At 41.4% G+C, this 14,316-nt stretch overlaps 1 protein-coding gene across 1 annotated transcript in view; it reads left to right on the top strand.

The window, feature by feature from the left end:
* stk11ip (serine/threonine kinase 11 interacting protein) overlaps positions 1-14,316 on the top strand; it is a 56,391-nt gene that overhangs the window by 18,120 nt on the left and 23,955 nt on the right. The window contains exons 18-20 of the mRNA XM_072447386.1: positions 4,263-4,429; positions 5,129-5,366; positions 10,544-10,653. Of these exons, the coding sequence (XP_072303487.1) occupies positions 4,263-4,429; positions 5,129-5,366; positions 10,544-10,653 (515 nt within the window). The remainder of the gene's footprint in view (positions 1-4,262; positions 4,430-5,128; positions 5,367-10,543; positions 10,654-14,316) is intronic.

The raw sequence follows: 14,316 nt of genomic DNA on the forward strand, positions 1-14,316 counted from the left end.
ACACAAAAGTGTCTAGTTATGCAAGGTTTGAACCCATATGTCGTTGTCAAGATTTTGTCCTTTTTTTCCCCTTAAAAATATTATTTTTCTGGGCTGAATTTTAGAAATAAAAATGTATTTGTTCCGATTTTGTACCTGGATTTACCAGAGCAAAATTGAAAAGGCTCTGAAAATATTATGCATTTTTCAGAATTTACTTTTTGTTTCTTGCTGACACTCTTCCCAAAACAACAGCCTGCATCTCTGTAATTATTTACTTGAGTTGCTCTGTTACCGGCTCCTTTCCCACCTCTATAATCAGCCTCTCACAGATAAAAAAACTTGTTTTGCCTCAGCCTCCCATCGCCTGCATTAGAACGGGCCTCTACATGTTAACAAACTGCAGGCCCGCTTTGACACATTGTTGGTATTTGTCGGAGTTCAGTCGAGTGTTAGCGCCGCCGTGGCCAAGACGTGAGCTGACAGATCATTTGTGACTTAGTGCGCACTGTTTGCCTCTGGGTTAGACACATACGACGTGGACAGTTGCGCTCAAGGGCACATCTACAAAGCAGGAGGTTTAGGATTTGTGGAAGAAGTAAAAAGAGTATCAAAGTATTGTGGAGGCTATTATTCAAGTAAGAATAACTGTAAACTGTCTGGATCTGTTGTACACTTTAAGGTCCATGTAAGTGGAAGGACAAAACCTTGTATATGGCAAAAAATTGGTATTTTCAAAGGAAAAAGTATTTTCTTCATGGGAGTGTTTGCAGAGCCGCGGTGCGCAGCCGAAAAAGCCATGTTATTTTTATGCCGGCCTCGCGCCGCGGCTCCTGAAACTGTGCCGCTATTTGACCGCGTTTTAGCGTTGTTTTAGACCGCGCCGAGTTAAGGTTAGGGTTAGGGTTAGGGTTAGGGTTAAGGTTAGGGTTAAGGTTAGGGTTAAGGTTAGGGTTAGGGTTAAGGTTAGGGTTAAGGTTAGGGTTAAGGTTAAGGTTAGGGTTAGGGTTAAGGTTAGGGTTAAGGTTAGGGTTAAGGTTAAGGTTAAGGTTAAGGTTAAGGTTAAGGTTAGGGTTAGGGTTAAGGTTAGGGTTAAGGTTAGGGTTAAGGTTAGGGTTAAGGTTAGGGTTAAGGTTAGGGTTAAGGTTAGGGTTAGGGTTAAGGTTAGGGTTAAGGTTAGGGTTAAGGTTAGGGTTAGGGTTAGGGTTAAGGTTAGGGTTAAGGTTAGGGTTAGGGTTAGGGTTAGGGTTAAGGTTAGGTTTAAGGTTAAGGTTAAGGTTAAGGTTAAGGTTAGGGTTAGGGTTAAGGTTAGGGTTAGGGTTAGCCATGAGGCTATAACGGGCTAAAAGGGAAATGCCGCGGTCCCTGAAACTGCGCGGCCATTTGACCGCGCCGCGGCTCTCCAGCCACGGCCTGCCTTCATATCTGAAGAAACAGACGGTTTAATCATTTATTAGTCACATAAAGCTTTTGTCACTTGTAGATTTACTCACAGTGGAAAGTGAAACCAACACCTTTGTGAAATCTCTTACAGTACATTTATATTTAAAGTTTCTCGAGAAAATGGGGAAATAGTTTTTGCAATCACACTGTCAATTCTTTTTCTTGTGCTATTGCTTCTACATTTCCACTTTTTTGGTTAATGCCACAAATTTTAGAATTGATATACTATTGATAATACCAGTACTATTATTATTTAATGGAGACACATTGTGCAAACTTTAATTAGCTTTTACTCGTTACAGTAAAACAGTTTATCCGCGTCATTCGTTTACTCAACATTGTATTTCGATTGATTCATATAAGTGATCTTGTATTGCCCGGCAACTGAGCCCTGTTTTCACCTACCCCCTAACCCTGCCCATCCATGAACCTGTATTTAGTATTAATATTTGAAAAACTAAGACTCAGTGACACATGTAGAGGTTTTTTTATATATAAAAACAAACACAGAGAAAAATAAACAGTCAGAGAGAAAGCAGACACAAAATAAAAGCAGCAGACATCCAACAAATAAATGAAAACAAAATTGACAAAAAAAAGTCAATTTTGCCCACAGTCTGTCAAATTTGTCCATTATCAATTTGAGTCCAAATGTAATTTTTGTTTTTTACGCATGTCCATTATAATGTTAGTCTAGTTCTTGATCGTCGGTGCATTTTGTGTCATCCATTCTTTTTCTTGAGGGCCTTTTTTGCTGCAGCCAGGAGGATACCCCAGACATATCTGCAGGTGTGTCTATGGCAGGAATCCTGAGGCCCAAATCCATAGTTGGAATAGTGATGTCATATATTGTCCGTAAGGCTTTGTTAATCTCAGTCCAAAACAGTCCAAAACAGTCCCAAAACATGTGATAGTGGTTTAACTCCTGCTGCCACATCCTCTCCAACAGTCTGCATTTCTCTGTGAGTAATGGGCACTTTGACATGGGGCTATAAAGAAACCAGACACACTTTTCCAACAAAATTCAAACATGTGATCCTGTGGTTCTCCAGTGAGATCTACATATACTTTCCCACTCTTCATCACGCAGCCACTTTTCAAAAATAAAAACGTTCAGTTAATGACATTCAGTTACAGTGAAATGCCACTGTGAAGAGGCGGGGCTTATCAGTCCTGCATTTTCAGCCCATGGACCTGTTTCTATTACTAAACTGTTTTAGATAATCATTTTACATGTGTGTCATTGTTAACTGCAATATCGATCTACTTAGATTACAGTTCAATATTAAAAGCATAATATGTCTCCTTTTATACTTCTACTTCTACTACCATCTTTTTGTTGTTTTTGATACTGCTTCAACCACACTGAATACTTGACCATTACTTGATGACTATTACTGCCAACCAGTTTTACCTGTACTGTTACTAGTACTACTACTACTACATTAACCAGTGAGAAATAGATATGGCTCGCTGTTTACTCCAGCAAAGTGCTTGTACTAGTGCTACTACTTGTACTAGTACCACTACTGCTGCTTCCACTTGTGAACTTTGACCAAGATATTTTCATGCATCTATCTTGTTTATATCTCTGTGTCATATTACTCATATGGAACACAATACTTTCTTACTGTGTACTTCCTCATCATCTGTGAACTGGCACAAACTATCCTAAACCTGACATCATATTATTTTACCTGATACATTAGACACATATTTGAGATTGTGTACTCTCCAATTCCCAAAAAGTAAAAAAGATTGTTTAGTTAATTCCTATCATTAAACGGTTGTCGTTTGTCAGAGTTGAAAAGCAAGTTTTTGAATCTGAGGCCAGAGAGCCAGCTATTGTGAAGTATTAATCATTGTACTCATTGTAGCTTAAGGGAGTGTGATGTATTGCATTACAAAAAACAAGACATAGAAATACTAGGAAACAGTCCATGCTTTGAAGTCATTTGAATTAGAAAAAAAAACAGGTTTGAAATGTATACGTAACAGTGAAATGTAATAGTTGGGAGAAACAATTGTCCACAGTTTTAGTCCTCAAGTAAATGTGTTTCAAAAACGTGCTCCTTACTCATCATGACATGGGAGAATGCAAGTGGGTACATGTGTCAGTTTACCGGAGGGTGGATAAACCATTTCACAATAATAATTATAATGAAAAACATCTTGATTGTAAAAGTGTATTTTGTTGAGCAATACTTAGCATATTATTTACAGCCAAGTAAAGTACAAGCAAAACAGTATCTGGCATAACATAATGATAATGTTAAAATAATGTGTGATGTTCTTGTATTTAAAAACAAAATGTTGATGTGTTCACTGTTTAATAGTTTTGAATAACTGTATTTCAGAACATGTTATAGCGGTTTTAAAAGAGATGGGTATCAAATTGTACATTTTAAAATCATTTACAAACAATAAACTACAAAATATAGGTACCACTTTATAATGAATACACCTTTAATAACCTTTTAATAAACCATAATGAAAGCCTTAAGTCAAAATGAACATGCTAATTAAAGCATAGTTATTATAAAGTGTTTCCCAAAAAAATTAAGAAAATATTAAAAAGCTTTAAATTATAATAAATAAAAGTCAAAATAGTTGTAAAAGATTTATGCAAAACTAAAGTAGATCTTTTGTTCTTCCTGAAACCAAACTAGAGTACAATTATACATATATTACTATGGGCAATACAATAATAACTTGAAACAAAGATTGCCAGAGAAGACTTTTACTTCAGCACATGCCCTGCTGTCTACAGTTCGTGTTGATCCATTATTCATCATGTTTTAGCATTTAATTTAAAGGGGGTTATCTGTTCTCGTCCTCAGGCAGGAGCACGTGTCCAGAATGTGGCAGTGAGCGCGTGGTGCAGCTGGCTGACCACACCGCTCCCTACAGCAGCACGCCCGTCGATCACCCTCTGAAACTGGGCAGTGCCCGAGAGATGGCTGAGCCCCTGGATGGATCGCTCGACTCTGTCTCTGACACTGAGAAGGTACAATACATGTTTGTTATCAGCTCACTGTGTTGTTCCCGTGGGCAAGACACTTCACTAACAGCAGAGATTGGTAGTTGTCAGAGAGGTGGTCCATTGGCAGCCATGAAACTGAAGTTTGCACTTTTTTATCACTACTTGACTCACTTTAAATCAAAGAATACTAGTTACATTGGGCACCTTACTGTGCAATACAATGTCTCTACAACATCTGATTTCATCTGGACACCATTTATATTATGACTATTTACAATATTGAGCAAAAAGTTATGGGAGAAATGTTTTCCCTTTTTTTTTTTTTTTTTTTTTAGATTAACCTTAAAAACAATAAATACATTACAAAATAAAGAATGTGATTGAAAAAGACATATTACACTTTCAGTAAAAACAAAAACATGCCCATTAAAGACATGACCTGCTAAATTTACTTAAAACTACGACACTAAATTCCATGCATCACCTAAATTTGTTCACAATTTTAATGGAGGGCACTGTAATTTACTGTTGAACATGTTTAGCTGGTTCAGCTCGGTGGTGGAGTAGAGAGCACACATGCGTGCCATGTGGGCAGGCCGCAGCGTCGAGAGTTCAAATCCGACAATTTGCTGCATGTCCTCCTCTAGTCTCATCCCCATTTCACACTGCACTGTCCCGTTCACTAAAGCCTACGGGCCAAAACAAAAACATGCTAATCCACAGGATGACTTCCCCGACTCGAGCCTCCACCTGAATGGAACAAACGACACAGAGGACCCCACACCGACCTTCATGACAGCGTGGAGCTCCTTCTACATCGGGGGGAGCCAGGAGGACCAGTCTAGTCCCTCCAACACCACGGAGAGAGAGGAGGAGCTGGCAGGGAGCTACACCTACACTGACACTGAGGCGGCCGCGGCCCAGGTGTCGCTGGACCCACACGGGACGACTTCTCCTGACGGTAGGTTTGAGGAGAGGGTCTTCACAGTTTGTGCTCGCCTTTGCTTTTGAGAAACGAGAGATGTAAATACATATAGACTTATGACCCTCACACTTGCCCTGGTTTGGTCCTAGTCTGATCCTGGTTTAGTCTTGATGCAGACTCTATGTGGTCCGGTTCTAGTCCTGGCTCAGTCTTGAGGGGTGTTAGTGTTAGATTATTGTGAAGAAAGATCTACACAATTTAACCCTTAGTCACGAACACTGAGCCCATGATCAAACAACAAACTAATCTTTCTTCCACTTCCATTGTAAAACATGTTACTATTTCTCAGGTTTGTGACCAGCTTTACAAATTTCAAACTTCTGAATGACAAAATAAAGTTAATGTGACAAAAACGGACAGATTAAAAAAGGTATTTGGACTATAGATTGAATTAAAAAGATTCCATTTTGCTTCTTCTTACAATTATTTTGTGACTTGAATAATCACAATGTAATCTTTACATGCCTAGTCTCGAGTGTAGTCCCAGTTAAGGAGGTAAAAATGCATAAATGTGAAATCGAGATTTGAGCTCAAAATCCACATTACGGCACCGCAGCCACTTCTTTGTGATCCGCTGAGCACTGCGCATATCCATGTCTTTGTGGTCCGCTGAGCACTGCGCATATCCACGTCTTTGTGGTCCGCTGAGCACTGCGCATATCCACGTCTTTGTGATCCGCTGAGCACTGCGCATATCCACATCTTTGTGGTCCGCTGAGCACTGCGCATATCCACGTCTTTGTGATCCGCTGAGCACTGCGCATATCCACGTCTTTGTGATCCGCTGAGCACTGCGCATATCCACGTCTTTGTGGTCCGCTGAGCACTGCACATATCCACATCTTTGTGATCCGCTGAGCACTGCGCACATCCACGTCTTTGTGGTCCGCTGAGCACTGCGCATATCCACATCTTTGTGGTCCGCTGAGCACTGCGCATATCCACATCTTTGTGGTCCGCTGAGCACTGCGCATATCCACATCTTTGTGGTCCGCTGAGCACTGCGCATATCCACATCTTTGTGGTCCGCTGAGCACTGCGCATATCCACATCTTTGTGGTCCGCTGAGCACTGCGCATATCCACATCTTTGTGGTCCGCTGAGCACTGCGCATATCCACGTCTTTGTGGTCCGCTGAGCACTGTGCACATCCACGCCTCTGCATATCTGTGCTTTGACCACCCAAACTGTGTTTGAGAGAGCGTGCACGTGTTTCCAGCATGTAAATCTGGCAAAACATTTAATCAAACTGCTGTAAAGATGCTGAAAGAGTGTATGCAGTAAAGAAACTCACACATGGAATATGATCAATATGATAAGCACAGGCTAAATGCATCAGGCAGTTCACCACAAGATGTGGCCTAAATATAACTAAAAAAGAGAGAGCCCTTTAAGCACTCTATGAAATACAAAAAAAATGTCCCTAACTCAATTAGACTGCAGTTTACAGTGCAATTTACTTTACAAAAGCAATGATCAAAACACAAAATTAATTATCTAACAGTTTTTATAACCAAAGTGGGACATAAAAATGTAGTTTATTCCCAACGTTATGAAGTATGTGTGCAGGTTTGAGCCATAGACAATCACATAACTGCTGCTTAATAGTGTTGGATTGGCTACTTTGTCTGTTTTTGACAGACTTTTTATTTATACTATTTGAAATCAAATTTCAGTCAAGTCAGTGTTTCCAACTTCTTACTTTATTTATAGGTTTTAATAAAAACAAATATGCAGACACATCTTAAAGGTGAACAAGGTACTGCTTGTCTCCATGGAGATGTTATTGCTTTGCTTGGAGACAAGCAGGTGAAGGCATCAGGCTAAGTTACAGGTCAGATCTGTTCTTGTGACCCTGCCCACAGAGGAATGAATGTTTATCAAGGTAAAGTTAAGTTTAATGCTAAACTGTGGAACATCCAGACAAAGTAATAGTTCCAGATAAAGTAACACCCACCAGAAAGGTTACATAGTGCACCTTTAATCTTACCCATTCTAGACTGGAATATCTGCAAATGTCTAAGAATTAATTTTACATTTTGGTGGCTAATGCTAATTTTACTACTCTAGTAAACACTACTCTAGATCGAATTAAACATGGCCTGGATTTATGAAGTGTAATTTTGAGTGATTTGAGATGAGGTGCAGTTTACATGCAGTTATAGAAAAAGGAAGAGCGCAGGAGGTCTGTGATTACATTCAGCTTTCTTTCCTCTCCCATCGCTCGCAGTAATGATTCCAATCTGTTAGCATGCGGTTTGGCTAAAAACGGCCCATCTAACGGGCAGACGTGCAGGGACGTAGCCGAGCAAAGAGCAGCGCCGCCCTGCTCGCTACCATCTTCATTCAAACACATTCAATTAAGGCTAGCATTTGTCTGGAGATGGCGCTAACGTTAACAGTTTATTCCACATGCCACATCTAATGCTTCTCGCTACAGCAAACGGAATACAGGATCTGAATCGGGTCGTAAACGCTAATAAAATAGCAGTTACTTTTTACTGCCGTTTGGGCTCGTCTCCAACTAACCGTGTCCTGCCAAATCACGGCTTTTTCTCGTGTAAAACTGTAATGCTGAAATGATTATTGAACACTTTGGGCAATTAATTAGACATCCCGGCCAAAAAATGGAGTCTGTTGGACTTTAGTTTTGGGGTGCTGGGGTTTAAATGTAAGTGGACCGGTGTGAAAATGGATTCGGAGTATTTCAACAGTAAAATATAGATTACGATATATGACTGTATTGTCTAAATATGCAGGTCTGGTGGAAAATGATTCTTATTTGGGCCAAAGTGTTATTATTGAAGAACTAAAAGCATTCCAATGAAGTTATGCACTATTACATTTGCCCACTAATGCTGTAATGGAAATTATATTGTTTTATGTGCCTACATGTTTGTTAAGGGGTTTACTTTAAAATGCACAACCAAACCAAAGCAAAAAGGAAAATGGCGAAGGCTACTTTCTTTGCTTTATTGTAGTGTAGATTACCAAGAACTTGAACAAAAAATATTACTTTTCGGTATTTTTCTGCGCAGTGACTGTCAGCCCTGTCTTCGCAGTGACTGTCTGCCCTGTCTGCGCAGTGACTGTCTGTTCTTTCTCGGCAGTGACTGTCTGCTCTGTCTGTGCAGTGACTGTCTGCCCTGTCTGCGCAGTGACTGTCTGCGCAGTGACTGTACAGTGATTGTCTGCTCTGTCTGTGCAGTGACTGTCTGCTCTTTCTCGGCAGTGACTGTCTGCTCTGTCTGCGCAGTGACTGTCTGTCCTGTCTGCGCAGTGACTGTCTGCTCTGTCTGCGCAGTGACTGTCTGTCCTGTCTGCGCAGTGACTGTCTGCTCTGTCTGCGCAGTGACTGTCTGTCCTGTCTGCGCAGTGACTGTCTGTCCTGTCTGCGCAGTGACTGTCTGTCCTGTCTGCGCAGTGACTGTCTGTCCTGTCTGCGCAGTGACTGTCTGTCCTGTCTGCGCAGTGACTGTCTGTCCTGTCTGCGCAGTGACTGTCTGTCCTGTCTGCGCAGTGACTGTCTGTCCTGTCTGCGCAGTGACTGTCTGTCCTGTCTGCGCAGTGACTGTCCAGTGGGAGAGCACTCAGTGAGACTCATATACAGTATTTGTAGAGCAACTTCATTCATGTGAATGGCACTGAAATTAAATGTCTAAAAAATATGCCTATATAAACTCAAATTATTGCTATTATTTCAGGCTAATAGGTGATAATAGAATTGCAATTTGTATTTTATTTTATCATACTTTATAATTTGTCGAGGCTGTGGGGCGCACCACAAAAAGTTTGGGAAGTTCTGCATTAATTCATATTTCAGTTTCCAAAATGTTCAGTAATGCTCAGTAATAATGTAATATTTCCTCCAAATGCTTTTTTTACTCTTATTATTTGCATAACTACTTTTTATTTCTACTTAAAGGCGCAATGGACGATTTTTCGGTGATTTGAGAACGCAGGTGGAAGTGCGCATGCGCCCTCCCCCGTGTGGACTGATACAACACACACGTGCGTTTGTTTATTAGCGCAACGGAGTGCATCGCATCGCTCGTCTCCCGTAGATTTCTGTCCACTTCTGCGTCAGCTCGAACTGTCTTTCTCCGTCTTCATTTTGCCCCGTACACTGAGGGGACTATATTATGATAGATCCATGCGCTTAGACACGCGGAAACGTGAGGACGAGCCTGACGCGGCTGCAGGTGAGTGGTAGGTGCGTTTTATGATTGATACGTTGCAGGACAAATGATTTATCCTCGCCACGAGGAAATATGATAAAAAACTTTACTGAAAAAAATCGTCCATTCCACCTTTAAATATTATGAAAATAATCTTTTAATGAGCTTTGACTCTTGTTATAACTGGGTTTCCTCTTTAGTTAAAGTTGTTTTAATTGATTTTACAGTTTGAGTTTAGTATTGTCCTGTAATTTCCACCTACCCCCCATCCCCGCCCACATCCCTGTATTTAGTTGTGATTAAACTCTGAGTGACACATGTAGAGTTCTAAAATGTCATGTAGCATTTTTTCCCCTAAAATATAAATATGTAAATTAAAATCTGCAGCTTGTTTGAGTGAGTGAATGTCACTATGAAGTTTTGCATGGACCCGTTACTAGGCAACTTTAGATCAATACTGCAGTTTACAATGGACAAAATGTAAAGTGATGCTCTACTTATGTTAAAGTCCAATACTAAGTACCTGAAGAAGGCATAATATGTCTCCTTTAAGTAATATTATTTAAAGTAACGTTACTCTTACATGAGGCCGTCTCTACTCTCCTTCTCCTCTTCAAAATTCACACCATACCAAGTTCATTTTACAGTAATATATCACATTTCCCATGCATTGAAAAGTCATTGAGTTCTTTATGTCTGTGCACCGCCACCTTCCATTACCTGCACCTATTCATCACCAATGAAAATAACTTGTTTGTCAGATTTATTGTAGTTAATGTGGGGGCGTTTGGCTAATGCTATGGCTCTACGCTGTAAAACGCCACTCAGGGTTTTTGCTACTGCCAAACAATGAGATCGGCTGCTGCCAGGAAACTATGGCTCACCATTCACGTGCCTTATCATTCCAAACTAGTGATTTTCTTATTGATTTATTGATTTGTCAGTAATTACAAAAATGCACAACTGTGTTTCTAGACGAGTTGGACCTGGGTTCTGAAGAGTTGGATGTGGTGGACCACCGGCTCAAACTTTTCTTAGACGTGGAGGTTTTTGAGGAAGAAGAGGAGCTGCATTCTTTTTTAAAGGTACGGTATTTATAGTCTCTGGACCCTTTTCTAGGTAGACAGTGTACCTGATCAAATGGCCCCAGTGTGCTTCTCTGGTAAGGGTTCCTTTGTCCTCTACACTGCAAAAAATATTCATGAACATACATGAGATACATGCTGTAAACATCCCAGACATGGGCTCATTTTCATCCTGCAAGGGGTGATAAATCAAATGAATTTGATTAATTTGGGTCCTTAATAGTCAACAGTGTGAGAAATGGCTAAATTGTGAAATCGAGGTCACCTGCGCCGTGTCCAAATGTGCACACGGAGCGGACAATTTAACTCTCTTTTCAAACCTTTTATTTGCGAGTCTTTATCACTTAATTAGAGTGGCGAGTTGCATCTTGGAGGAGCCATAATGTACTTTGATCTGTAAAAGTTTTGAGTTGTCCCAAGGATCGCAGAGACACAGAGCCGCGTGACATAGGTGGACACAAGCAAACTTAAAAACGTTTAGATGTGAAATGAGTTTACGTCAGACAGAGCAGAGCGTGGATTGAGAGAACAGTGGATTGAGAGAACAGTGAGGCCAAGTTAGTTAAGTTAAGATGAAAATGATACAATGTATTATGTACACAATGTTAAAAATTGAATTGATAGCCAAGTAAAGTAAAACATGTATAGCCTTTTTATCCACTGTAATAAACAAATGAATCTATAAGCCCATAGGAATATAGACTCTATAGCCTGAATCAGTGTTTGTCTTTTCTGAGATATCATGGTATGCCATCTACCAAAACATTTTCTAAATCAAACCTCTTAGTAAACAAATGTGCTGTATATTGTGGCAAATAATGTCTGTCCCTCTAACTGGTTCTTTAAATTTGGCAGTAGTCATTGTTTTGGTATTATTGTTTGGTACAAAATCTGTTCACGACTCAGAGTGGACTTTTTGTCTCCTGGCATTGCCTGAATATAGTTTTAAAGAGCAGCTGTCACCCGGATTAAAATTTGATTAAAAATGGTAATCATCCAAATTGTTAAAAAATAATCACAATTTTATTTTTGGGGTATATCTTCCAGCCCTAGCTGCAAGATTAATCACAATCAAATTGAAACTGCATTTTGAATGGATCTTATCAATTCCCAGCTCTACTCATTCATACACCAGTGTACATGGACACGCTAACACTTTAACCACTGAGCCTTCCCAGCACTAACCAGGCCCAGCCCCTTTGCCTGATCCGTCTGCTCTCAGAAGCTTTGTCAAGATGCTACTCAGAAGATTCATTCATTCATTTCTACCCCTTGTTCCCGTTGGGGTCGAGGGTGGAGCCTATCCCAGTGACTTTGGGCCTTTTGACTAGTTAAACAATTATTTCTATTGTACATTGAGATTTTAAATACATTTTAACCAAAGGAAAATTTAAATACATGGTTTAGGGTTCTAGATAGAGAATATCTTTTTGAATAGTGTATTTTTGATCAAATCTAAAATGGTTTATTCTTTTTTGACAGTTTGATTTAATGCCACTGTCTTTCTTGTAAAAAGTATTTTCATACAGTATGTCTTTAAGAGTTTGTAAAGTCCTGACCGCCATTACAATCAAAATCAAAATATGATCATTTATTTTATATTCAACTACCGTAATCACTATAAGTCGAATAATCATTGCAACCTTAGTAATGAATGTGGTGTGGGGGAGTGTGGTGTGGTGGTAGGTAATGAATAATGACATGAATAATACATGTCAATGTGTTTTATAGATCTGCCCACCCAACTCTTTCACCAACTTTGCCAACTCAAAAAGCTTTGAGCTGCAGCCACGGCTGATTTAACAGTATTCTAGAAGCTGGTACCTTATAATGTGGCCAGTGATGGAGGATGCTTCTCAGTAGCTCACCTTGTAAAAGCCTTTTTGCAGAGGGAGAAATGCTGTTTAGGTAACACCTGGCTTTAAGACATGGAGCAGTTACAATGGATTTCTCTGAGAGGTTATTATTGCCGGTAGTTTTGTTGCACTAATGATGCAGAACAAAGGCATCAGATTATATCACATGGATTTTTTTATGGAAAATCAAAGCCAGAAAAGTTGAGAATTAGAGTGGTCCAGAGAAATCTGTTATGTAGGGATGCAGAGTACATATAGCAGGGGGAGTAGTAAGATTTAAATGCATAGTGTAAATTATAACTAGGCTGGAAATATGTTTAGCATCTATAAACAGGCTGGATCAAGATCAAAAATGTTGTTTACGTCTTTCATAGCGGATTACTGTAGGTGGTAAAGCGTGGAATGTCTGCTACTATTTGTTTCTGCATACATATAGCTCCTGAACTCTGCATTTTTCAGGATTTAACTACTTCCTGACATCTTAGCTTTGATATTAAAAGTTGCACTATGTGACTTTTCAGGTGAGAAACTCTCCATGGAGACAAGCAGGTACAGTGTTTGTTTAACGCATGGATTAAAATAATGTATATTTATGTATGTATGTACATATATTATATGTATGTATATATGCAGATTTTCACCATGTCATACTTAAAGCTTGTGCCCCATACAAACTAAATCAATTCATCTAATCTAATCTATGGAAATACATATACACACATCATTGTGTATGTAAGAATCAGACGACCACAGCAGACCACAGCAGACCACTGCAGACCACTGCAGACCACAGACTGCACCCGACCACAGACTGCAGCAGACCACAGCAGACCACAGCAGACCACAGCAGACCACTGCAGACCACTGCAGACCACAGACTGCACCCGACCACAGACTGCAGCAGACCACAGCAGACCACAGCAGACCACAGCAGACCACTGCAGACCACAGCCGACCACAGCAGACCACAGACTGCACCCGACCACAGACTGCAGCAGACCACAGCAGACCACAGCAGACCACTGCAGACCACAGACTGCACCCGACCACAGCAGACCACAGCAGACCACTGCAGACCACAGACTGCACCCGACCACAGCAGACCACAGCAGACCACTGCAGACCACAGACTGCACCCGACCACAGCAGACCACAGCAGACCACAGCAGACCACAGCCGACCACAGACAGCACCTGACCACAGACCACAGCAGACCACAGACTGCACCCGACCACAGACTGCAGCAGACCACAGCCGACCACAGCAGACCACTGCAGACCACAGACCACAGCCGACCACAGCCGACCACAGCCGACCACAGCCGACCACAGCCGACCACTGCAGACCACAGACTGCACCCGACCACAGACTGCAGCAGACCACAGCAGACCACAGCCGACCACTGCCGACCACTGCAGACCACAGACAGCACCTGACCACAGACTGCAGCAGACCACAGCCGACCACAGCAGACCACAGCCGACCACAGCCGACCACAGCCGACCACAGCCGACCACAGCCGACCACTGCAGACCACAGACTGCACCCGACCACAGACTGCAGCAGACCACAGCAGACCACAGCCGACCACTGCCGACCACTGCAGACCACAGACAGCACCCGACCACAGACTGCAGCAGACCACAGCCGACCACAGCAGACCACAGCCGACCACAGCCGACCACAGCCGACCACAGCCGACCACAGCCGACCACAGCCGACCACAGCCGACCACAGCCGACCACTGCAGACCACAGACTGCACCCGACCACAGACTGCAGCAGACCACAGCAGACCACAGCCGACC

Source organism: Eucyclogobius newberryi, unplaced genomic scaffold (genome assembly GCF_026437365.1).
Source record: "Eucyclogobius newberryi isolate DKJ021-1_F unplaced genomic scaffold, fEucNew1.0.hap1 SCAF_1, whole genome shotgun sequence".
NCBI lineage: Eukaryota > Metazoa > Chordata > Actinopteri > Gobiiformes > Gobiidae > Eucyclogobius > Eucyclogobius newberryi.